General features: G+C 34.2%; 2 protein-coding genes across 3 annotated transcripts in view; one reads left to right on the top strand and one right to left on the bottom strand.

Moving 5' to 3' along the window:
* The window catches only part of Smp_163420.1 (protein kinase), a gene marked incomplete at its 5' end in the record, with an annotated part of 73,598 nt that extends 59,505 nt beyond the window's left edge, over window positions 1–14,093 (top strand). The window contains 9 exons of one of the 2 annotated variants that reach the window (XM_018793273.1): window positions 937–1,256; window positions 2,760–3,150; window positions 5,505–5,650; window positions 6,339–6,405; window positions 8,742–8,842; window positions 10,480–10,629; window positions 11,270–11,348; window positions 11,838–12,058; window positions 12,862–14,093. In XM_018793273.1, coding sequence (XP_018647802.1) covers window positions 937–1,256; window positions 2,760–3,150; window positions 5,505–5,650; window positions 6,339–6,405; window positions 8,742–8,842; window positions 10,480–10,629; window positions 11,270–11,348; window positions 11,838–12,058; window positions 12,862–12,933 — 1,547 coding nt within the window. In that variant the 3' untranslated portion in view covers window positions 12,934–14,093. Of the gene's footprint in view, window positions 1–936; window positions 1,743–2,759; window positions 3,151–5,504; window positions 5,651–6,338; window positions 6,406–8,741; window positions 8,843–10,479; window positions 10,630–11,269; window positions 11,349–11,837; window positions 12,059–12,861 lie in introns of those variants that run through there. The other variant, XM_018793274.1, reaches the window with a different exon arrangement.
* A 991-nt stretch (window positions 14,094–15,084) lies between these two features.
* Smp_163430 (hypothetical protein) lies at window positions 15,085–17,980 on the bottom strand (the record flags this gene model as incomplete). The annotated part of the gene is made up of 5 exons (XM_018793272.1): window positions 15,085–15,428; window positions 16,015–16,576; window positions 17,372–17,475; window positions 17,509–17,756; window positions 17,875–17,980. The coding sequence occupies 5 exons, from the start codon at window positions 17,978–17,980 to the stop codon at window positions 15,132–15,134; spliced, it is 1,317 nt and encodes a 438-aa protein (XP_018647801.1). The 3' UTR covers window positions 15,085–15,131.
* Window positions 17,981–26,084: the final 8,104 nt, after the last annotated feature.

Raw genomic sequence — 26,084 nt, 5'->3', positions numbered from 1 at the left:
CAATAAGAGACTGACCAGTTGCAGTTCTAAGCATCAATGGGAAGATTCAAACAAACAATGCTAAGTGAATTCATATTTTAAGATGATGTTGTGAAGAGATTAAAGTTCTTAACTTTCAACCATCTACTTCGGTTTTTGTGGTGGTTGTGTGGTATAATTAGTCTTCATACAACTAAAGTATAACTCAAAGTCAAGTACATATCAGCCTGTGCTTAATAAATGAGCTATGTTATATCTCCTGATGACTATGATATTCCGTAAACGTTTTTGTTGAATAATAATGGTGATGACTTAATTGTCACGCAAAATAACACGAAAGGTATCAAAATGTTTAGTTTATAAAGCAGTGAATAGCTTTGTGATTGTTGATGTCTGATAATTGTATACCTTACAGCAATTTTCACAAAGCCTTGATCACGTCCGTCTATTTCTTTCGGGCCATCATTTTTATTTGAATACAACCGCCACTCACTTTTGAGTTTTTTTATTGTAAATAGTTTTACAAGGACTTATTAAAGATGCAAATAACTTAACGATGAGCAATATCCAGGAGAAATGAATTTTCTCCACGTTAAATGTTCAGCTTTTGCTCTGAATACCAATAAACACTCTGTTATGCTGCTTTTCTTCTGTACTCTGAATAAACGTAAGCTCTTAGAGTGAAAATGCAATAACCAAGTCACCGAGTTATAATTCGATGAATTATGTTATCTAAAACTATCAAACACGTGACATAGGGCCGCGGACTACTGAGATTTATCTATCTGAAATCAAACATCTGTTCAGCGCTTCCTAGTTTATCTACTGAATTTTTGAATAATCTGAGATTGTAATCGTGTAGCTTATTTGTGGGATCAGCATCCCATATAAGTACAGAATTTTGTGAATGGATTGTTGTTAATCGCTATTCATTTATACTTTACTCCTATTCTTCAGGATGTACAAAAACACAAGAAACTCGATCACCTTCACCTCCACATTTTCCAGACGCTACTTCTGCTGCTCTGGGCGGTTTGCATAACAAGCCATCATATCAACCAACTGATATATGTACAAATATACCAACCAACCAACATTCATTAGGACGATCCAACTTAGCTCAAAAGACGAGTCCACAAATCTCTCCTCAGTCTGTAGTTATTATAGACTCAAATAAAGCACTTCCTAGTTCAGTTTGGTCAGTTCAGACAAACAATAATCTTGGCTCTCGAGTTTCAGAACCAAGTCCGCGTGGAAGCCAAAAGTCAAAAACCCAGGTGATTAAGATTGACCTCTTTCTCTTACTTGAATACATCAGAGTTTATGTATTTAAAAAAGTTTTTTCCTTACCTTGGTATCGTCTATCTTTTTATGGGCTTCAGTTATTATCCATTCTTTAATTATTTATTGAATCAATAGATAATAAATTCATTTTAGGCTAAATATTTTAGAGCTCTAGGGAGATTTTTAATTTGTACTAAGTTGTTAACTAGTTTTAGTGCTCTTGATCTTGAATTATGTTAAATAATCACCGACACATCCAACAATTTTATCAAGAACCACATATCAATAAGCGAAGTGTATTGACACATGCAAAATTGAACCTAGTCATAATATTAAGTTAGCCTTTATACATGGTGGATACTGCTATGTTTATTTTCTTTCACTAGCTCAAGTTGTTTAGATACATTACTCAATTATTATATTTCAATACTATTTTCGTCATAAATATACATGAGTCAATTAGTCATAAAAATTTAGTAGTTGCCATAATTATATTTTGTCATAAATACTCATCTTCAATTTCAACTGATCAGTGTTTGAATTGCAAGATCTAGAAATTTAGTAGATGGTATGGTATCTTCCAAGATGTTTATTCTAACTCATGTACAAATTTATTTGTTGATCTATAGAAAACACGACTCATTATTATCAAATCACATGCAGTGATTTGTCACTGTAGCTGATTTTAAAAAAAAAAGACATTCAAAATTGACGTAGATTGATCCTTTCAAAAAATCTGAACAGTGCTACTTCCATCAACTAGTACGTATTATAAAAGACGTTGACAGTAATAATTTTTTAAAATAATAATATAACTGAATAACCAAGGTTATCACACGATCTTTTGCTGACGACTTGAACCAAACGAATAATGGGTAGTACATTATATGGATAGTCTACATGCATCCGAAGAAATTGTCAACCGATATATATATATATATATATAACACTGAAACTGGGGTTCCAAAATAAATCCACTGTTCTTACACATTTCATGTTTTGTAAGATAACTGTACATATAATTGATTTTTACGATTATGGGATGATTATGTTTGGTTAAACGGCATTTCGCTGTGCTATCTACCTGTATTAAGGGATAGTAGCTTGAATTGCAGTTTGAGAAAATTCCAATTTTTATCTCGATGACTTGACAACTTATAGAAGATTTAAATCCCCATGTTTATCATTGCGTACAACAATAACTCAATAGTTCAAATGTTTGACTTCCAAATGTTTGGTAATTTTTCTTACCTCATCAATGTTGTTGTCTATGTTTCTCACTTAATTCATATAACTCATAACGTATAATCTCTCGCCTTTTCCTTTTTAATTGAATTTCGCATATAAATCGTTTATAATTCGTATATTATTGTCATTGTGTTGAATTGATCTTTTCAATAACTCTTGCTAATCAATACGATTACCTTTTTTTAAGAAGAGAAAATAATTTTTCGCTTTGATTTGCCCTACTTTCTTTCTCTCTCCTGAATTTCCAGTTGGATATTCAACTTTCACAACCAGGCTCTAATCCTTCATCATCTAGCAACAGTAGTGGTTTAATCAAATCAATCGCTTTGCCTAATTCACTATGTGGTAATTTATTGAATTTTAATATACCATCAATTAATACAACAACAAGCACAGTTATTACTACTGGTTCATATTTATTACCTACAAGTATTAGCAGTGGTGCTGGTTGTATATCAACTGCTTCAAATAATATTTCAACAGCCAATTCTAGTTTGAACAACAGTGATACACCGGAAATACAAGTTTATAAAAAACGTTTTAATTCAGAAATTTTGTGTGCATCTATGTGGGGTGTAAATTTATTGATTGGTCTTGAAACGGGTCTTTCTTTATTAGATCGTAGTGGTGAAGGTCGTGGTAAGTCATTTAATTTATGGTAAATTTTATAATATAGACAGTTTATTGTTTATTATTTTCATTTTGGGATTTCATCACTCTCGATGGAACGTGATTTTCATTGTTCTAAACGTTTTACATAAAAGTTGAGTTGCTTTGATTTTAATTACAATGGAGATAAACTTCGAAATCTATGGTTATTCCCAAGATATCGGAAAATTCCACTATTATCTTCACAATATCAATGTCATTTATTGATTGATGATATGATACAGTAATTGTATAGGATTGTGTTCAATGTCGTAATTTCGTGAAGATTTATTTCAAAATATTATTCGTTGTGGTATATATACATATATATCCTTGTCTCTGTACTATTTCTGGTGTTGTATAACGAGTGCAAAGGTTTGTGCTTATATGTTTGATCCTTCGAGAAAAGTCATTCCATATCATGGTAAATTATTCGTATTGTTGATGCTGATCATCCATTTCCTTGGTTTGAATAACATGTCAATATACTGTTGTATATTATTCTAATCTTATTGCATATGTTCATGCATTATTATATTATGCAGTCATGAAATTTAACATGCATAGAATTGTGTTGACTGTAAACTGCGAAGTTATTCGAAACTACTTGATGCGTACTGCTGAGGATACCCACACTAGGACTAAATAGCTGCCTAGCTTGTCCTGGTTTCCAATGGTTATCTAAATAAAACCAGTTGATAGTGTAAACTATAAATATTTTCAGGTGTGTTTTATTCGGTTTAAACTCAAATTTTGTGTTCTCTCACTTCATCTTCATGTAGTTTTATTCCAGTGAAGATCAATTAGAAGAGTATAAAAGGTTTTATTTTTGTACAACAGAGCAGCTTTATTTCTGATTTCAAATTAGATTCGTCATTTGAAAATTTTATTTGCAATAAAGTAAAACTTGATGGCTCATTTGTTTAGAAGTAATTTTTCACATGGTTATACAGTATTCAAAAATAGTAAAAACGTGTTTCATTTAGAAATAAAGCGCAATCTACAAGTGCAGACTCCAGACATTCCATGAGTATATTGACAAAATCCTTAATATTTATTGGATTTTAGAGGAAAGATATATTATTTCAAGGATCTGATATAGATCTCTTCATTTTGTCAAAGTATTTTGTCATTGCTGTGCTGTTAGCATAAATCGTTTAAATGGAATATTATTCACCGAATTTTGTAAAGTTCCAAATTTTTTTTATTGAAAGTATATTCATTTAAAAATTTGATCGATTTTTTAAAGTAAAAACTTACAAAATAAGCAACTCTGAACGTTTGCCCTTATTTAAATTTAGATGATGTAACTGAAAAATGTAGTTGAGCCGTTTTTTTCTTAAATGCATGACGAATCATATGCTTTAATTGTGCCTTTTTTATGTGAAAATATCATTACTCATAGAACTGCAGCCTAATTATAGTACGTATCAATGAAAATAGATATTTCATTATCCAAGCTACTTATCAGCTTTGTTTATGCCCTGGTACGACTGAGAGTGGGGAGAGTCCGCTCTCCCTCTCGAAATGCTGTCTATGGCCACGTGTATATAGCCTCTGACAGGGAAGTCCTACTCACTGCCTTCTCGTGGCATTACTGTTGTTTAAGAAATTGAGAGGACGAAAAGCGAATGCCCGGCAGTATCACAGCTCTCACACAAATTGAATGAGATTTGTACGGCGCATATGTATCTGGTGCTTCCTTGTACCAATATTTATTTGTTTAAATAAATAAATAAATAAATACTAATCTTTTCTACTACCACTGATACTATTAATATTTCTACTACTGTAACATTTATCTTGACAATTGTTCGTGATTGTGCTGATGTGATACATTGACTTGATGTGATCCAGATTAGTTGTTGGTTATGACTGACCAACTCACTGATTAACTTCAAAGTAGTTTATGCAACTATGTAACAAGATAACTAAGAATTTATCAATATTCAATTCCATTTATTTCTATTAGAATGTCATCTGTTGTTTTTATAAATAATCCTAATGGATTTATTTTAAAAAATTACTTGGCTAACTCATTTTAGTTAATACACAGTCTATAATCTCTTTAAATGTAGATAAAAATATGCTCTACATTTTTGTGTTCTAGTTTTTATTTTTCTACATATAAAGAAATTCATTTACCTGTTGTTCTTTTTACCTCTGCTCCATTAATGATCGATGAAAGAAAATTGACTTTCGGGTTGTACTTATTGAATGCCGTTAAACTTGTGGTTCTAGAACAGTAATTTTTTCAATCAACAAAACCACATTTAAAATTTGATGTTCTTTTCATCAATCTGTTTTGTTTTCATTTCACTTTTTTCCCAATCAAAATTTCATAGTTTATTCTTTAATTACAAGACGAAGATTTTCAAGGATGGCTGTTTTAGAAGGTCAAAATATTTTAGTTACTATATCTGGACGTAAAAATCGTGTACGTGTCTACTATTTATCTTGGCTTCGTAGTAAAATTATGAAAACGGAAGGAGTAAGTAAATTATAGTGTTCTTTTAATGTTTTAGCATACAATAGTATGAATCTGCCATTTTATTTTGCTGAATAGCATGAAAGAGTAAGCTGAAAAAATTTCCCGAGGGAGATCAGACTAAGTCATTAGTTATTGGGCTGAGTCATATTGGGAGTTAAAAACTTTCTTGTAAGACGACACATACTTGGAAATTTTAGATACTAACTTAAAGTCGGTCATAATGGTATAGACAGATTAATTTCTCAGAACTATTTTCATAATATTTATTTTTGAAGTATATCCTTTCTGTTTACTTTTGAAGGACTTTTCAATCATACACATTATTAGAAATCAAATCAAAAACTTTCCAATTCCCCGGTTATCTACACTAAAACATATTACACAAATGTTAAGTTACCAGTTGGTCAAAACTGAAAATGTAACTTCCTATACTGAAGATAATCATCTTCAGACTCTCAGGTTATTGAATTCTCCGAAACGAATGGTGCATGACGCATCTTAACCACTTTTCCGATTAAAAGTAGAATTATTTTAAGAAGTATTTTTAGACTATTATTGGTTTTTCTCTCACTAATGAATTGTGACGAAGCATGTCAACTGAACTTCAGATTAACTTACAAATTTTTAAACATTGCTGAACTTTCGCTTAAACAAATCGATTTTTAACGTTTCATTTTCTCCTAACTAGTGTGACAAGAAGAATGGTTGGGTTAATGTCGGTGAAAATTTACAAGGTGCTATACATTTTAAAATTGGTAAGTTTGATTCTGAATGTTTCATGTATATATATGATTATATCCTAAGCGTTATTTAGTGAATGTGACACTCCCTTATCTTTCCTGTTGAAATATAATTTAAACTGGTGATCTCAGTATATACACCGTACGGTCCCAGATGTCATAGGTCCCTTAAAAATGCTTATATCCATCCTATGTTATCCATGTATAATTTTGAACAAAGAAGTAATTATCGTGTGGTTTTAAAGAAATTTTTTTGAAAATTCAGTCACTTTCCAAATATATTCTGAACACTAAGACGTTACTGACCTGTTGGTTCCATAAACGTAGTTGCTCCGAATATTTTGTATGTTGGATGATTTTCACCTTTATGATATTATATGCACTGTTTAGCTGAATGATAGAGCTTTACTTGCCATGAAAGACGATATAAAACATGATGTGAATGTTTTGAAAATTATTGATCTATGTTGTTACCACGCGCGGTGTTCGAGACTTATACCAATACACAAAACTTACTATATGTAGTCTTCTAACAGGTTACTGAGTGAGAGGAGGAAGGTTTTTGTGCTAAACCGATTTACATGAATAAACAGTTATATATATATATATATATATATATATATATATATATATTCGGAAAATGAAACATTTTCTTGGCCAGTACCATGCACTTATCGTTAAGAGATTTTCCATTGTGACAACAGAGTGTCATTTGATGAATTTTGATTGACCCACTATATCATATGTCTTAAGGATGTACGATGCGGTTTCTTGATCCAAATATTCACTCTGTGAATACCATACATTCCAGTCCCGTCGGATACTTTCGTTTATTTATTCAAACACATAAATATTGATACAAGGGAGCACCGAATACATATGCGCCACACAAGTGTGTGGGTTGTGATACTGCTGGGGTGCCCAGACCGAAGCAGGTGGTCTTCTTAGGGGGCCATATCCCGATCTTTCACTTAAAGGTATAATTCACAAGGAAGTGGAGCAACGTTAGGAGATGCAGTCCCATGGTGGCCGCTGACTAGCAATAGGTTCATATGCCATTTGTTTCCTTAGGATCCAGGAGTCCATGTGCACCATTGGTTTGGAATCAGGGTTTTTCAACTCCCCTAAGTGGATCGATCTTCCATATCCACCAACCCGGTTAAAGCGCCGGACATTCACTTTTCGTTTTCTCAATTTCGTAAACAACACCTCTCCCCCACTAGAAGGCAGTGAGTAGGACTTCCCTGTCAGCTGCTATATACGCGTAGCCATCGAGAGCATTTCGGTGTGCTGAGTGGACTCTCCCCACTATCGGCCGTACCAGAGTACTTAGGCGCCCGTCGGATATTTTGACCAATTAACTTGTAATCTAAATGTTTTGTGTCTTATTCATCTGTTCATTCTATGGATTCTTTTTTATAATATTTTGATCAATCATAAGTCTTGAGGGTTAATATTTTTCAAGTGCATTTTGATTATGTTTAATTATAGCGATTGAAGCTTCAGTTCTAAGGTGTAATGTTGATAGAGCAAGTCTGCTAAAAATAATTACTTATCCAGAAATACTTCGAATTATGCATTAGCAAGTAGCCATGTTATTGTCAACATACAGCAATTCTTATATGTAATCATTCAGTGTAGAATCACTAATAAAGTAGTTGTATTTATAATATGTTTAGGATCGCGGGGTGTTGTTTACGAAATTGAGAAAACGAAAAGTGAATGTCCGGCGCTTTAACCGGGTTGGTGGATATGGAAGATCGATCCACTTAGGGGAGTTGAAAAACCCTGATTCCAAACCAATGGTGCACATGGACTCCTGGATCCTAAGGAAACAAATGGCATATGAACCTATTGCTGGTCAGCGGCCACCATGGGACTGCATCTCCTAACGTTGCTCCACTTCCTTGTGAATTATACCTTTGAGTGAAAGATCGGGATATGGCCCCCTAAGAAAACCACCTGCTTCGGTTTGAGCACCTCACACTAATCGAATGATTTATGTGGCCAATATATTCCTGATGCCTCCTTGTACAAATGTTTGTGATTAAATAAAATAAAATTAGAAATCGCTAATCATCGTCATCGAGAGAGAGAAATGAGAATAGGCACTTCTAACGTGTCTTAATTCTTCTCTTAGAGATAAACACATATGATCTGAATTCCCTATGATATTTTTAAAGCTTTGGTGGAATATTTTTTATAAAACAGTATGGATGCTCCTGATAATGTTAATTTTAACGCAACTTTGTCCTAAAAATAAAACACAACAATCATTTTTAATCCGTAACAGTTTAATTTGTTTTCTTTGTTTTCACTCCTTTCGATTTTTTTAAAATTTCTTTTCACAGTAAAATATGAAAAAATTAAATTTCTTGTCATCGCATTAAGAGATTCTGTGGAGATTTATGCTTGGGCACCTCGTCCGTACCATAAATTTATGGCTTTCAAAGTAAGTTTTATTTATAACCAAATCGTATTAGTATTTCTGATTTGACTGGACAGTATTTTTAGAATAAAACAATATGTCAAGTAAATTATAACAATGAATGAATTTTGTGTGATGATTTTGTAATCAAACAGTGAAACGCAAATTTTTTAGTAAACGAGGAAGGCAGTTAATAGAGTCGTGTGTGTGTGTGTGTGTGAAGTATAGTAGAGAAATTCTGAAAATAATCGCCTCATTGGTTTTTGGTTTGGACCCTAATGCGAGAGAGTGACAAGAAAATGGTTGTTACTGTAGGTAATGTGACCTGTAATAAACTGAAATCAAAATACATTAATCCATTTATTTATTTTATCTAAATAATTGAACAACTTTTATTCAACATACACTTACCTTTCCACCTTCTTGTTTTGGTGTTTTTTCCAAATATCTTCAAGTTTTTTAATCCTTTTTCCAGTTTTCCGTGGGGTTTGTTTCGTTCTGAGGTGTGATGCTGTTGTGCATACCACTTTGCATGTGATATTCCAGTTGGTCGGTCAGTCATATATTTCACTCATTAAATAAGCTTTTAAATTATGTACACGTTTTCTTGTTAGCTGGGGGTCTCATATTACTCATTCTGGACCCCTGTTTTGTATATACAGTAGTAACGTTATTATTAGATATCCTGGATTTTAGAACACTTAGCGCTGGAGTCTTCTGGACTAAGAGAGGCTGATTGGTACTCAGGGCTCTCTAGTTTCCAGCAAGGATTTGTATTATACTGATCGATGATGTAAACGTATGGTAAAGTGAATATAGTGAATTTGAATTCTGAAAATTCTAGAATCTACACCAACTATCCTTTACTAATAATAATCATGTGCTCACTGGTGGCTAGGTTACAGAAGTGATCCTCACAGTTCTGGTGAGAAGCCATGACCAATGGAGTTCAACGTTGTCCTGTATGAGATAGTTGTCGACTATCGCTAATCTATTCAAGTCAGACATGTAGATCATTGGATGTCGGCTCAGTGGTCTAAAAGTTAAGCGCTCGCAAACGAGACCAAAGGCTCTGGGTTTGGTTTTAGGTGGGGTTGTAAATGAGCACTTTTGATGAATATAATGCTAAACTTACAAAGCTATCCAGTCGTTCCTGGTTTTCAGTAGTTGTTTAGCGAAATTCAGTTCGTGGTTTAAATTATTAAAGTTCTGCTATCTCCACAAATCTAGCTGTATTAATTAAAACACAGTAATGACTTAATTTTATATGATATTTCATCCTCCCTAGTGAATACTTGCAGTAGATTTTTTTCATAAATTATTGGATACTATGATAGCCTTATATAATAAGGTTGTGATAGAAAAGGAAACTAAGTCCACAAATGAGATTACAATGGTGAATGTTACCTAATTTGTAAGACAATCTTGTAACTGATCATTTGATATAATTGGCCAACCGAACTATGTGACCACTATGATTAACATGCTTCAATGTCATTCCATTAATTTACCCTAATTAGTGTCTTAGTTTCTTGTCGATTACATTCACAGAATTCGCATATTATTATTATTGCTTAAATATGTGTTAAATATTTTATTTTATAGGACTATCTGTCATATTTTTATTTACCTTGTACTTATTCTTCTTCATTTCTCACCAGAGATTCTCTGAACTCAAACATCGGCCATTATTGGTAGATCTAACCGTTGAAGAGAATACCCGTTTAAAAGTTGTATATGGTTCATCTAATGGTTTTCATGCTATTGACTTGGATTCAAATATAGTATTCGATTTATATATGCCTTCTTTGGTAGGATATTGTTTTGTAGATTTGTTTATATTGTTTACTTCACAATAATTAGATGCATATGTGCATATGAGTCATTTGGCATTTACCATAAATTTGTGCTTCTAATAAAAATGCTAACATTTTTTTCAAATCTATCCTAGATTCCTTATATACATAAAAGTAATAATGAGTGGGTCTAAGTTTTATTTTCGGAACTAGTGATTTTGTCAGTGTGGAGAGTGGGGTTTGGTGTATTTCAATAAGTCATTATTAGAGAAAAGTACTATTTTGCTTATCAAAACTACTCTGTAAAAAAAATAGCAGCTTATATCTATATGTAGTGCGACATTAACTGAGAAGACCTCAACATCATCTGGTATTTTGAAGCTAGCCCAGCAGGACAATAACGCCTTATCATGGCATTCATACCTGCTTAATTATCATACAAACATTTATCATGTGAAAAGGGACTTAACAAAACAGTTCTTTGATGAAAAATTATTCATTAGTCTAATTCCGAAAGAAATCGACCACGTAATAGGATTTGATTGCATTCAAAATCGCCTATCTTTTGTTGAATATTTTTGTAGGATAGTGATTGTTCCCCCTTTAAAGTATCAATTTTAAATTTCATTTCTGTGATTTTTTTTCCTTGTTTTAGATTAATTCACATATTACTCCTCATTGTATAGTAGTACTTCCTAATACAGGTGGTATGCAGTTACTTTTATGTTACGACAGTAAGTTTTATTTATACTCATGTATTACTATCGATTTATTAGTTCACGTTTGATTGTACTAAAAAAGTAAATTTTTGGGTGTTTATAGATTAAATGAAAGCAAATTGTCTGGGACCTGTCATCCGTATTCATCTGTATTCCATGAAATATGGCATTTTCGCTAAGACTATTTACATAGAACACTGGTAGACATCAAATTGGTTTGTGACTTCACAGTACTGCGACTATTTTTTCCTTCTGGATTCTTTACTGTGACATTTCACTGAGAACACTTTAACCTTGGAATTAATAGATCTGCCAACATTTGAACTTCCCATATTTTTCAGTGGTTCTTCGATCTATTTGTCAAGGATAGAGACCATTGTTAGAACATTAATAGCTATATTAAGTAAAAACTTGTATATAATACATTTTCTTGTGATTAGCACCTTTCACAGAGTAATATGAATTTATTGTAAAACCAATATCTTGCATTGATTTTCCTTTTAGCTGAAGGTGTCTATGTGGATACTAATGGAAAATTAACAAAAAATATCGTTATCCAATGGGGTGAAGTTCCAACTTGTGTAGCCTATATATCTACCGGTCAATTACTTGGTTGGGGTTTAAAAGCTATTGAAGTTAGATCAGCTGAAACTGGACATTTAGATGGAGTATTTATGCATAAACGTGAACAGAAATTCAAATTTCTTTGCGAACGTAATGATAAGGTTAGTTGTTTTATTAATTGATTGTAAAGGTTTAACTTAACTTATCTGAAAGAATTCACTTTGAAAGAACACATGATTTCATATTGAATTAGATATTCAAGCAAGATAATATTATATGGGTCTGTGGTACAATTCAAGAATTCTGCATAGATCACTCCATGTATAATAGATATGATCATTAAATTGAAGAACATTTTTTAATAAATCCAAAAGCTTTCTCCACAAAGTGTCCCAAAATGTGCAATCATTATTGTACACTGAAAATGTTAGAGATGATAGTCTTGTAAACTTATTGTTTATCTAAAAGTTTGAACTGTTTAAAATTGACTATACCATTCTTTCGGAACAAGTTATCGTCTTTGATTTATCTGCATCAAACTAATTATGCTGGCACACTTGGTTGACGAAGTAGTGAAATGACCGTAGGTGACAAAACTGATAATTCCAGCCGAACAGGTTTTTAAAGATAGAATCATAGGCTGATCGAGCGAGACTAAAGTTTGGAATCCTTTAGCACGTATGCAACCGTGAAATTACTATGACTACTTCAGGTTTCCCATAGAAGCTATTAAATTTTTAGTCGTCAATGTGTAAAACAGACTCTATACTTCAATACAGATGTGCTTACTTGAAGAATCAGGACTAGATATTTGTTGATAGACACTAACTATCCTTCAAAAAAGTATGAGGTAATACTCAGTTCTTTCATTTTTGTCGTTAAATTTAAAGTCTCTATAATTTTTATCTTTTAGAAATGTGACAAATATCTAATCTATCAAGATAACTTGTTTACATTACTACAGGTATTTTTCTCGAATACACGGTCTGGGCCACCCCAAGTATCTATGATGACCCTTAGTGGTATACACTGGTAATAAATTAATTTGACTTTCCCTGTCTACAGTTATTCTTGATGGTTTTTAAACTGAGAGAGTATCACCAACATCCGTACAATACAGAGAAATCAGCATCTTAATATCATTTAAGTTAACTTATTCAAAATTACTACGATACTTTAATTTAATGTCTGACAATGCATTTCTATTTGAATGTGTTGTTGTAATGGTAAATGACAGTGATTTCGAGTAAGAAGAAATGATAACTTTCCAACCAATTTTTATCGTTTTAGTCTACAGCATCGTACAAATAAACGAACAAAAACATTTTCTCTCCTAATCTTATGCATAATTTACAATCTTCTTCCAACCGACCTTTATTTGCGCATTTTGTTTGAATTGTGTACATTATCGTTACTAATATTAACCCACATGAATGAATGAAATGTTCTACATATTTATTATTACTTGCCAGTAAATCAAACATACTCATAGACACTAAACAAACAATGTATCCCAATCCGTGCTGTGTATGTGATGAAAGCTTATGTTCTTTGTTAATCGTTCTTTTCTTGTTCAGTACTGTTATATATATACAAAGAATTTTAGGAAAATTTGATTTGTAGTTGTGAAATGTTTTAGAAATTTTTACTTCTAATTGTAACAATAACCTCAATTCCTTCCCTCCTATATTATATTGAACTCTTTTGATATATCCATCTTTCTAGGTGCATATATGACCATATGTCCTTAACTTTATCAGTTTTGGTTAGTGCTATTCATTTCCTGTTCATATTATCTAGAGGTTATTAGAATTTGACATATGCGCTATTATTATCAACCAATCATTCGTTCATCCACTGCTCTCAGATAATAATATGGATAATCTTGCTTATCGAATATTCATTTCTACTTTAAGTTTTTCACATTTTTCACTATTATTTTCAATCCATGAGGGATGATGATAGGTTTGTTACATACAAATAAATACCTAGCATGTTTTGCTCCTTTCAATGTTTCTTAATTCGAACTCTTGATAACAGTTTTCACTTCTTTTTTTTTTTAAAAAAGTTGTTCATGCTTATTATCTTATCCGTCTCGTTTGTATTATTGTTAACACTCAGTATTTAAATGAGTTGTATGAACAAATTTTATGTATGCAAGGTAGTGTAAGAACAAAGCAAATGATCCACATTTTGAATGGATTTCTTTGTGTACGTTTTTCGTTGGAAGGGATTTCGCATCAACCGAAAAGAAATAAGATCTATTAGCTAAGAGGTTCTCAAAGTCTTATTGTTTATTTCTTTAAACAGTGGCAATTAAGTCGTTTAAAAGTATAGTACATGAACTGAAGATTAGATGTTTGGGAAGATTAATCTTGTTTACACTGTAGAGACTAAGGTTTAATTGCGAAGCTTCCACTGTCGTTCTTGTCAATACTGTCGACCAATATTGATGCTTCGCAATTAAACGATCCAACTCAGAAGAGAAACAATCGAAAGCATCAGTCTGAGCTTCATGTTACACTCAACTCATATCGTCGAAATTCGATATCGATACCTATGTAGTGGTAATATACTTTTGACCTATCGCAGGCAAATCTGTTCTACATAGCATGCATTTAAGTTATTTGCAGACAAGTTCAGTAGACTGCAGCAAACATCACCTACACATTGCAAGTGATGAGTGGCATTGTTGTGCAGACGAGTTATCCCGATTGATGTATACGACATAAATAAGACGACTACTCTCATTAACCATAAGCAACATTTTGTACTTTTCCGATGCTAAGTCTAGTTTTCAAATGGGAACATTAATTACCATTTCTTGCTGCGAACCTTACAATAAAGTTACATGAATAGTTAGCGAAAATCTGCTTATTTACTAATTATCACAATCGTTATATTCGAATAAATCAGCTATACAATAGTTAAAACGATAATGTCGGATTTTGAAATTGCTGAATTTTTGTTAATTAAATGAGATTATCCTTAATAAAGAACTTGGAATTCCTGGTCCTAAACACTAATGGGGAGATTCAAACAACTGATACAAAACCTGCCCAATTGCACGACCCAGTGGCTGTTTAGACTCAGCAGCTAAGTCGACCACAACTACTTTATTAGTGATTCTATACTAAATGACTATATACAAGACCATAAACCAATAGAAAAAGAATGGAACCATATTACATTATACAAATGGATTTTTTAAAATTATATTAAATCCTCAAATATCTAGTACTGTCGACGAAGATGAAGGCGATTGTGGAAATTACCTTGAACACCAGTTACTAAGTCCCAATACTTTCTTTGTTCGTTTAAATATCTCTCCGAGTCAGCGTTAGACCTATACTGCATTAAGGCTTTGAAGTCTGGACGTCGTACACAAACGCTCTTCTGTCCATTATCACGGTCCGATAATTTAGCTTTGTCTGTAGCAGCCAAGTGTTGCTTATAAATTGTTCTCATCTTCCGATGACCTAGAACAGTACCAGATGGTAACCGTACTTCATAAACGTCTTCATCATCTGACTAGAATGGAATAGATAAAAGTATTGATTGAGTGGGGGTGAATTATAAAATAAATGACCTAGAAATAGTAAGATTATATACTAATGGCTATTTATCTTGCAATAAATTTATACAGCGATTTAAAACTTGTCTCTGCAAAAACTACGAAAGAGTGAAGTGACCTTTCAAAAGTAACTACTAATTTGCCTCTCTCTTCTGAATATGTGAAATCATACTAATACGAACATGTCATGTCATAGGTAACTGTTCATACTTCCGTACCTCCAAAATGTCACTTTATTTATCTAGCGTATGGCCTGTCATATTGTAACAGAAAATCTTGTTTGAATATACAAGTAGACTAATTTTTATTCCCGAGAGCAAGGTTACTACTGAAGGTCTCGAAATGGAGAGGTTAAAATAGCTAACTATGCGAAAAAACGCCCCGTAGTCCCATGTATGAGATTGTTACAAAACCAAAACAAATAGGTTTGACAGTTTTGGTTACTAATGTGCAAATTAGACTAACTCAAGATCCTAGTTTACATGAATAAGCTTCTGAGTAATTAAGCTTTTAATTTACCAATCAGGGATAAAAACAACTTACAAGTATGAAAGATGGTGCAACGACTGACTGGTCGTAAAACTGACTAAACAGCTCACCACCTGCAAGAGCAGCTTTAGGATAATTTATCTCGCAATCGTCATTTAACTCTTCTTCTGCTTCAGCTACCAGTAATGCTACTTGGACGGGGTCTTCTACTCCAAACCATACTTGTTTGTGGCCAGGTTTGTCCAACATATGACTGCGGACAGCAAATAGGGAGATCCGAGTATTGTCTGATCCTTCCACACAGCTACCGTAAAACTGACGACCACATGCCAAGCAACATCGTTCCTCCCCCACGATACGTCCTAATTCAATTAACAACCCGGCAGGATCGGTTAATCTTTCTGGAAATGGAACACTAAATTTGTGCGCATCAAACATGTGACTTAGGACACGTTTGGCCAAGTCGCTTTGTTTGGCACTATCAAGTGACTCATTCGGCAAATAATCCAGTGATATGTAGCGGTCACAGAACAAACATGACCCCAGCGGTAATGGTTCTGTCAAACAGTTTTCTCCTGCAGGTTTAGTAGAACTGATGACTGTTTGAGCCGTTTTCCTGAAGACAACAGGAATGAGTATATCAGAGGCCTTATATATATGGATTAATGGTGATCAGATATGTACAAAAAACATCCTGACAATAACGATCGATGTTGTTCAATGATTACCCTCCTTTATTGAACCCTTAATTTTGAATCCATAGAGCACACTTGATACTCCTAAAACAAATAATATGTACCCCTGGTGAATTTGAACAAAGCATTGGAAGAGTGCTGATATTTACGAGTTGAACAAAACTAATATTATGTACCATTAAGGACCTTTTGCGCAAATTAAATGATTCGTGTGGAGAATATACATTTGGTGCCTCCTTGTACCATTGTTTATGTGTTTAAATAAATAAACATCACTTACAAACGTTTCATAAATGCATGAATATGAGCAAACGTTGGAGATGTGACCAATAACGAGATGAGACAAAGTCTAAAATACACTGGGAATGTAAAAGCATATAATGCTCAAGCTCATCACGATACAATAAATAAGGAGTTTAAATAATAGTTGCGTAAATTTGGGTGCACTGATGACAGAAAACTGATATATTGAAATGATCACCTTAAAACGAAACTCAGCCTTCATCTCAGATGCTCGTGATTGTGTTTTGATACAGACTGTCATCTATTGAATCTGAAAATCTACCAGTGGTCAAACTTGAGAGGAACTAATTTGTGTATTGAGTGACGAATAATACAACGAAGCTTTGCAAACGTTATAATAAAATCAACGCAAAAATAACCCGTTGGTCCGGGACAATGCGGATAAAACAGGGATTTAGAAATATATTTCTTACGTCTTGAACAAGTGGCTGTTATGTATATGGCGCTTCGAAATCAGATGGGCAGTAAAAGATTTGTTATTTGCGAAGGATTTCTTGCAGGCGTTACAATACGTTTTCTAAGGCAAAAATATGTAACGAATTTCTCAAACCTCTATAGCCACAGGTGCTTCTGCAGCAATCAATTGTTTTTTATGTACAAACATGTCTTCAGATATCGGTAGTAGATCAGAAACGACACGTTTTAGGTTGTATATATGCCAATCGCTCCTGACATGGTTGATTCTTTCTGAGATAGGCACATCAGCCTTACAGGAAGAACATAAGTACGTCATGCCTTTGGTGGGTTGCGTCTTATTTGAAGGTAGCTCTAGTAGCGATGGAGCGTGCGATGTGAGAGCTGAAAATGAGGGCAACAGATAATGTAACTCGATGACTCAATGGATATACTTAGGTCGAATGAGAAAACGTAACTTATGACAACTAGTAATATCAAGCGTTATGCTGAAATAATTTACCAACCAAAACCACGTCTGCTAACGTGATATTCCCAATCCGTAACAGTGCCTGGCCTTGACCTTGATCAATTTCAATAACTGTACAGCAGCAAACATTTTCAGGCATTTCCCTATCAATTCAGTGAATCAAAGCTGTGGAGAAACTATAAGTCATGAACGGAGCATTGTATTTGTTATATTGAGATGATGTATTTTTTACTAAACAACTGGATTATGCTGTGAATTTCGCTCTGGTTGTCATTCTTATTTGCCACATCTGAATGCGTTACTCCGGAATGCGCTGCGTGCTAGGATGATGTTCCTAATCCTAGTAAGTTCAATCACATTGTTGATTTTTCTCAAGTAGACCTTCAATGAATAATGTTACTGGAGAAAGGTTAGTTGTGCTGATATCTATGTTTTTACGAGTAAGCGACTGTTGTTTTCAGTTTCAAAACAATATCACCATTTATCTTCTGTTAGGTAAGTCTTACTGAAATATAGCTCGTATTTTGGGTTTATATGCTTAATTATCGACATTTAACTATTTTGAGTAACATGTCTTTGCAAATGAAACAAGATTTAGGACACCCGCTTAGTTTAGTATTCTTGGTTTTAGTCTATATGCTTCTACTATACTTAAGTATGGTGCATGAAGCGTTTAATGAAGCAGATCAGTCAAGTAAGTAGAGCTGCTCGCTCATTTCCCTTAGCATGCTCGATCGTCACAACTAGAAAACAATTAGTGTGGATTTTTGTATGCGTTACCACGTAATACGCTATATATATATATATATATATATATATATATATATGTGGAATCGCAATTGACTATGATCACCACTACAATAAGGTTACGTGCCAGATATCGACTTGGATCCCTCGGTAGGCTGAAAACTAGAAGCCTGTTAGTGGTCCAGATAAGATATATTTGTTGGTGATCTCGTGGTATCGAAAGAATACCGAGATCGTGCCAAAGTTTACGGGCGGAACTTGTGAGCGTACGTGTGTTCGTGCAAGGTCACGGGCAACGGAAGGAAAGTGTCTTTGGTGCAGTTAAACAAACAAGTACAGTGAAACAATCACTGGTATAATTGGTTATAATGATATTTGTTTCCATTATAACAATCGCGTTCTCGTTATACATGTGGGGCAATACACATTCATGCCATATATATATCTCCAGGAAGCCGAAGTTGAGAGCTTAGAATTTGTACAGAACAGGAGGAATCACGAGGGTGTTATTCTGATGTGTCATATTTATCATATTTCCAGGAGACTTAGCATATCCCTAATCCATTTCGTCAAAAAGTTACACGTCATGTAGTAGTGATAAAGACTAATTGTAGTAACCCAACCTTTGATAAAAACCACAGATAAACTGTAATTACTCCCATGTCAGCCTGTTTTTAATGAGTTCACTGATTCAAATCAGTATGTTTGCAAATAAGAAAATAAGTGCCTTGGATGCTGTTGCTGTCATGTATTGTAAGAAAACGTTCATTTCGAAAAAAAACATAAGTATGTTTGGTGTTTCTTTGTGGACTGTGCGTCTAACTCTGAGCATATTTATAAATCACTGTAATTTAGCAATTTCCACGGCGCAAACATCAATAACAGGGTAGCCAAATGTCTGCGTTTTTACTTTCTTGTAAAATAGCAGTATACAGTCATGGATGAGGAGTGTTTTGCATCTGAGTTAAATGTAGCTGGCTGTGGACAAACTTTAAGATTCTTTCTGACAGCTGGGAATTCGGGTCCATCAGACACTAACCCTATTTGTGTATCTTCCCGTCAGACCAGATGCAGATACATTGGGATACATAAATGGGAGCAAATTAATGAAAGCTGTACAACACGGTACCAAGCCCATACTATGCTTTATACAAGATGTAGCATCTGATATGATCTTAAATTGATGTTTATGAACTCGGGGTCAGTCACAAGTGCATAAAATCTTTATTTAAAAACATGTGATTTGTTTATTTGCCTATTCCACATTTTTGACTAAAGCCATTCCTTTTTTTCCAACAGGAGTGAGCTTTCACACACTTTACAAACATTTTGACGTTAGAACTATGACCCTCTGAAACTGTTTACGGAAGACTCAACTAACATCAGCTTGTCCAAAGCCTTTCAAAAGCATGCTAGACGTTCACTTTAGTCTCTCAACAACTTTCAGTATTTTTGAGTTACTTCTTTTACCCTTTATTAGAAAAACAAGAACTACAAATTAACGTTGCCAGTGAGAGTTTCAAATGGAAACCTGGTGTAAATATTTGTTCGATATTTCATTGTTAATGAAACTTCTCTAACAAATTTGTAAATCTGATGCTATTTTATTTCATGAAGTTAACAGTCGTAAAAAAATTTTGAAACACAAACACCTCAGCACTTAATTGATATATTATAAATGTATGTGATATATTACACATTTTCGTCATTTTTTTAGAAGACTTGCAAACTGGGGCCTTCTTACCTATTCCAGCCACGAGGACGTGTCACGGCAGTTGATGTTTACACATGCGCTAAGTACATCCTAACCTTCAATAAGTCCAGTCTCACAGTTGCTTACTCAAATGCCCTATGATATGCTAGCAACAGCTTTAAACACACTAATGGAACTCATTGCGCCGTACGTCGGCATACAATCTCGCTTAGCTTTTTAGTGAAAATACCACTGCAGTCCTGTTGAACGCGTCATGGTCCCCCTTAACTCCATTTAAACAAATAAGTTTGTATCTACCGAACAGAACGATTTTATTTTTCAAAGGTTAGGCTAAATAATTGTTCCCCGAACGGCTTGTTGTGCAGTGGCCATTCTGTATTTGAGTCGCTGTGGTTTCGTTTGGTGTTCGTAGGACTGCATGGTTTTTCGGTGTTCTTGTATTTAAGTAGTCCGTTGCTCGACTGTTGCTTCAAAACTTGATCTTGGAAGAAGACCGCTCTACAGAACCTCACCGCTTTTATTGAGAATTTGATAAGGTCGAGAAAGCAATGTAATACGAATTGGAATCCAATGACATTGTTAAGGAAAACTAAAAACAAGACAAGAGACAGCAGGTGTTGTAAGGATAATGCATCACGACTAGTAGTTCCACTTGTTAGTTAACTAGCTCCTTTTGCACGGAAAAAAGGGTTATGTCTAAAGATACCACAGGCATTCGGAGTCTGAAAACGTCTTTACATTTATAATCTTTATGATCAAGGCATGCCAACTCAGTCAAACAAGAGGTCAAAAATAAGGAGGTTCAAAGACTTATTAGAAAGGTTATCAGTATTTCGGGAAGAGTTTAGTATAGGCTGGCTAAGCACTTTACAGTGCAAATATCGATGGTTTGTGGCATGCCATCATCCCTGCCGTCATATACTTCTGGAATACATGAAAAACCCTTCAGTAAAGGCTCATTCGAGTATGAACTATAAACCACAAAGTTAATCATATTCCTAGACAGCGAACTCGATGGAAACTAGATGACACAAATGCCTTTCACAATAACACATGATTTCCGTTTCCAAGACGAAGTAGACGGTGTTTGTAGACTATATGGAGCTATAGAATTCAAAATAGGAGAATAAGAACAGATACGATGGGACGTGTGCAGTGAACGTCGAAGTCAAATTTGATAATTAGTACCTAAGGACCAGATTATAATATTGAATAAAGCCATTAATTAATAATAATTATTATTGACCGAGTAAGATTCAAGTCTACCTAACGCATATTTGCGCGGCCTTTGCTTTACGATATAAAACATGGTTCGAAATATGAGATGTGACAGAAACTGTATACTAAAAGAGATCCTCGTGGATATGTCTTTAACTTGACTATATATACAACTCGTAGGCTTATTTTTCCACATCAAATATTGTTCTTGCTTTATCAGTATCAATGATGGGTCCGTAAACTTCTCCACGAAAGTCATTGTTGTATTTAGCTTTGCTTTATGGTGAGGTATATCGATAAAGTTCCCATGTAACCGTCTGTGAGACTTTAGAATAAGAAAGCGCTTGCTTTATAAGTGGCCTTTTCCTAGTGAGGACTTGTAGGCACGTAAAATGATTTCTCCAAATAGCAAACAGTTCCTCTGACTGATATTTGGACGTATATTGCAGCGGAGAGACAATCAATATTGCAAAATGATAATGAAGCAACGAATGTTTATTCAGAGACATGATAGACGACGGTACCACACCAGTTTACAAGATTTACGAAGATGACTACAAGCAATATTTGTTGTGCAAAATAATGCAAACTCTCACCAGGTTGACAAAGGATCTGAAGCAGTGCGTGCACACTTGTATTAGGCTTTTTCCAAGGAATGAAAACATTGTTTGTGATTATAAGCAAAGATGGACAGTGGCCAGCAATGGAATTTCGGACGCGCGTTTCGTCCTATTTGGAACTCGTCAGCTGGATTACCTGCACCTCAGAGTTGATGTTCACTCTGGGACTCAAATCCCGTAACTTACGCCGCAACAGCAACAAATAGAACAAAACCATGAGTGTCTTGCTTGTTTTAAACAATGTCCTTCATTCCCCAGCCGTCCTACGATTTTACCTCACCATTTAGTATTAGAAAACGAATCGCGGATACCAAACAAACGGATTCACGAACTTTAAGCATGACTCTGAAATTTGATTAAAAAAAATACAGTGACGACGTTCATGATAATGCCATTTTTTCACGGTTTACAAACATTGTGAAATTACTGTAAAGCACAGCCTAAATATTACTAATCCATATGTAACAAATTTCGGTTTTCGATTTCGTCGGTGGTTGCAGAGGCCATTTACAGAAATTTATTCACGATCTCTATAGCAGATACATAAGCTTGTATTAACTAAAAACATAGTTAAGTTACCATGTTTAAAAGAAACATCCATCATCATACTTATGAACAATATTTGACTAATTAATCAGAAACTTATTGTGATTTTATATACAGTTTCTATATATATAAATAAATACATATAAAGGCGCTAGAAAAGGGTTTCAGCGCCAAACATTACTAATATGGCTTTTTCTTCCTCAGATAAGTCACACTATAATATGTCAGTTCCAGCGAAAAGTAGAACACTTTTTATGGCCTGATATCTGGCTCCAATTGTTATCAAATGATTGCAATCGAAATATATATAATCGTCCATCCTCATACATAATTATCGACCTAATCCGCGTTGGTGAATATCGGAATTAGATAAGCAAAATAAGAGAGTGGATTTTGAATATTTATATCTCATGCACTCACTGATTTGAACAAGCGATCAGGGAGACGAAACAAATAAGGAGGAGCGAAGTAGGTTGGAGAAGCGCAATGAAGTGCTGTGAAGATGACGTGTGAGCCAAGCGTTAATCAATATTTATAGTCAGACAAAAATAAGCTACAGACATGATGAGTGGGATAAGATGTACACACATATACTCATAAAAAATTCAGGGTTGATAAGCGAATAACTAACAAGGTCAAAATGTGACTCAAAAAGAATGGATAAACTGGCCTATTCAAAAGCTAGAATAAGTTGTGTGGGCTTTACATAGTAATCGACAGTACACCCTCATAATGGTTAGAGTTGCTTGTGGTTAAACACTGGAAATTTATAAAATCTTTAAGAAAATAACGCATAATCGTCTAAAAATGCATTTAATAAAAAACAATGAGATTTCCCTATTGGTTACCATCCTTCAGGGAGATAAATCATGTTTAAAAGGTTTTAAGAGTCCTGTAAAGACCGAAAAATCAATATTCTGTCTGAACACAAAACTAACGAAACAAATCCCTTTCGATTAAGTCAGAATACCTTTTTCTGTATAGCATACGAAACGTTTCTGAGTTACTCGTATTCAATTGCATCGAAATACAAACTCTGTGTTCAATTTAAAGAGCCATAATTTAAGAAGGAGAATGAATAATATCAAAAATACAAAATACCTCAAACAGTACAGCCTGTGCTATACGATAAGGATTTCCCTAGCACAAACTAACGTGCGTAACAACAAAAGAAACAGCTAAAAACGTACCTGAAGATCAACAAGGATTTCAGGGACCATTCCGAGAAGACAGTCAAAGGTTAACAGTTATACAATGAATCACTCCGTGACCTTGAGTTTAGTCAAACGTGATCATTATTGTTAATGGTTGGTGAACGTGTAACAGTAAATTAGGCATTAAAAGGTAAATCATTAACCAAGACCAACAACCAGAAGCTCCAACAAATCAGGCTGGAGAACATAAACTGTGGGTAAAAAAGAGATGTAAATGAAAGTTAAAATACAAGACAGAGAGAAGAAACTAATAAATACCAATTCTGTCCAATGAAACTCTGTAGTGGGATTTTCAGCCTTTTCTTCCTGTTTCAAGCACATTTTTGTCAAAATATCTGATAATAGTACATCTCTGACTTGATAAACAGTACATTTCACGTATTGTGATTTACAATGATACAAAAGAATACATCAAAGTTGCCCGAGCTTTCACGCAGGTACTGAATGACAACTGCATTAAAATAGTACATATCATAATAAAAACTGTATGGCAAATTGATGTGAGGCCGCAAAGTTGCCGTCCACAGACGAGAAATGGAGATAAACAAAATACCCGAATACATGTAACACGTGGGCGGGTGCCCACAGCTTTATTTACTTTCTATGCCAACATCCTGTATTTGAAGAGCAAAAAGTGATTCATGTGTTCGTGGGCCATCTGAATTTTCGCCCACATGTGCATTTGGAAATCCTGGGCATTTTTGTAAGACATTCCAACAGAGGGATCATTCCAATAATCATGTGTTGTTCTATATTCTGTAGCTAAATATATTTTATGCCATGTGTTCTGATACTTTCGACTGATGTCGAGTGATATTAATGTGTCTACCAGTTCTGATGTGTTTTCTGCCGTCTTGAACTTTTTCTCCAATCGTCATCACTCTGTTAAAAGCTCTACAGCTGGGGAGAATTCGGATATAACTTCAACAAATTTCAAAGAGTCAGAAAAGCACCAGTTTTCTAAATGCAGATGAAGCCTGTTTATTATATTTTCCCTCAGCGTAAAAATGTCATGGTGAATGTTGTACTTGCTTGTTGTTTTAAAACGCTAGTTCTGGGTAATGGAAAGCCACAACTTATCTGTCTTGTTAGGAAATCGCAAACATGTTTACCCATAAGTAAACACAGTATGGGATTTGTTATGCCAAAGGATGTCTGCTAATGAGAAGAAACTGGTTCCATAATGCAACTGCCTCTCATGCTGGATATATGGTGGATACACTGCATAAAAGAGATTGACACCAGTGACGTAAGCAATACGTAGTCGGCAGTCACTAAAACTATGTGTACAATTAAATATTTGTGAGCTGGCTGCATTTGATATGACGTACTCACTTGTAACTCCAGAATATGGTGTAGAGAATATTATGTCCAGAAGATATAATATTGACACAATACCAGATTGAGGAGGGTATCCTGAAATGGTCTGAAACTATTTAATATATATATTACCAAGTAAAGATGAGAAAGTAACTTCGTTCGTATTTTTGTAGACATTCTTTGCTCCTACTAGTTATTATCGATAATTGTGGATCTGGTCGTTGCATCACATTTCCGAATTGGAGAGGGCGAAGGAACTCACATGAAAATGGGTATGTTCACAGTACTGTTCATTTCTCTAGGCAGTCAAAGGGTCTTATGCTTAATATGCAGCGTGTTTGAATGTGTGGCGATAGACTACTTCAAACGCTCGTGGACTACCTTTTCACTGAAGCATTGGGAAAGTAAATGGCTATTTGACCGAATTTTCCATCAGATGGGCAAGAACTCGATTTTCTTTACTACGTTTTAATCTGCTCTTCTATTTTTGGCAGCTCCGTCAGCAAATGATCTAGATGAAATAAGAACATAGAATCCCATATAAAATCACATAAAGAAACCTGATTTATTATTACTATTCTATTATTAATATTTTATTTTTCCTTCCTTTCTCAAACATGGCAAATGTAATGCTAACATTATTGAAATTTGTGTATTATTGCATTTTTGAAGAAACCCGAAATGGTTTCTTCACAGCACTTACGTACCCATAAGATGTTTGTGAATAATAATAATAATAATAAAGTTTCTACTCCAAAAGCAGCGCCTTTTTACAGGTAATTCCCATTACAATTATTAGTTCATCAGTAATCAGATACTCTCTCGGTTTATCCAGATAAATGCTTTCTTTTAAGAACAACGGTC

Source organism: Schistosoma mansoni, chromosome 1, assembly GCF_000237925.1.
Source record: "Schistosoma mansoni strain Puerto Rico chromosome 1, complete genome".
Lineage (NCBI taxonomy): Eukaryota > Metazoa > Platyhelminthes > Trematoda > Strigeidida > Schistosomatidae > Schistosoma > Schistosoma mansoni.
This window is presented reverse-complemented; position numbering and strand designations above follow the sequence as displayed.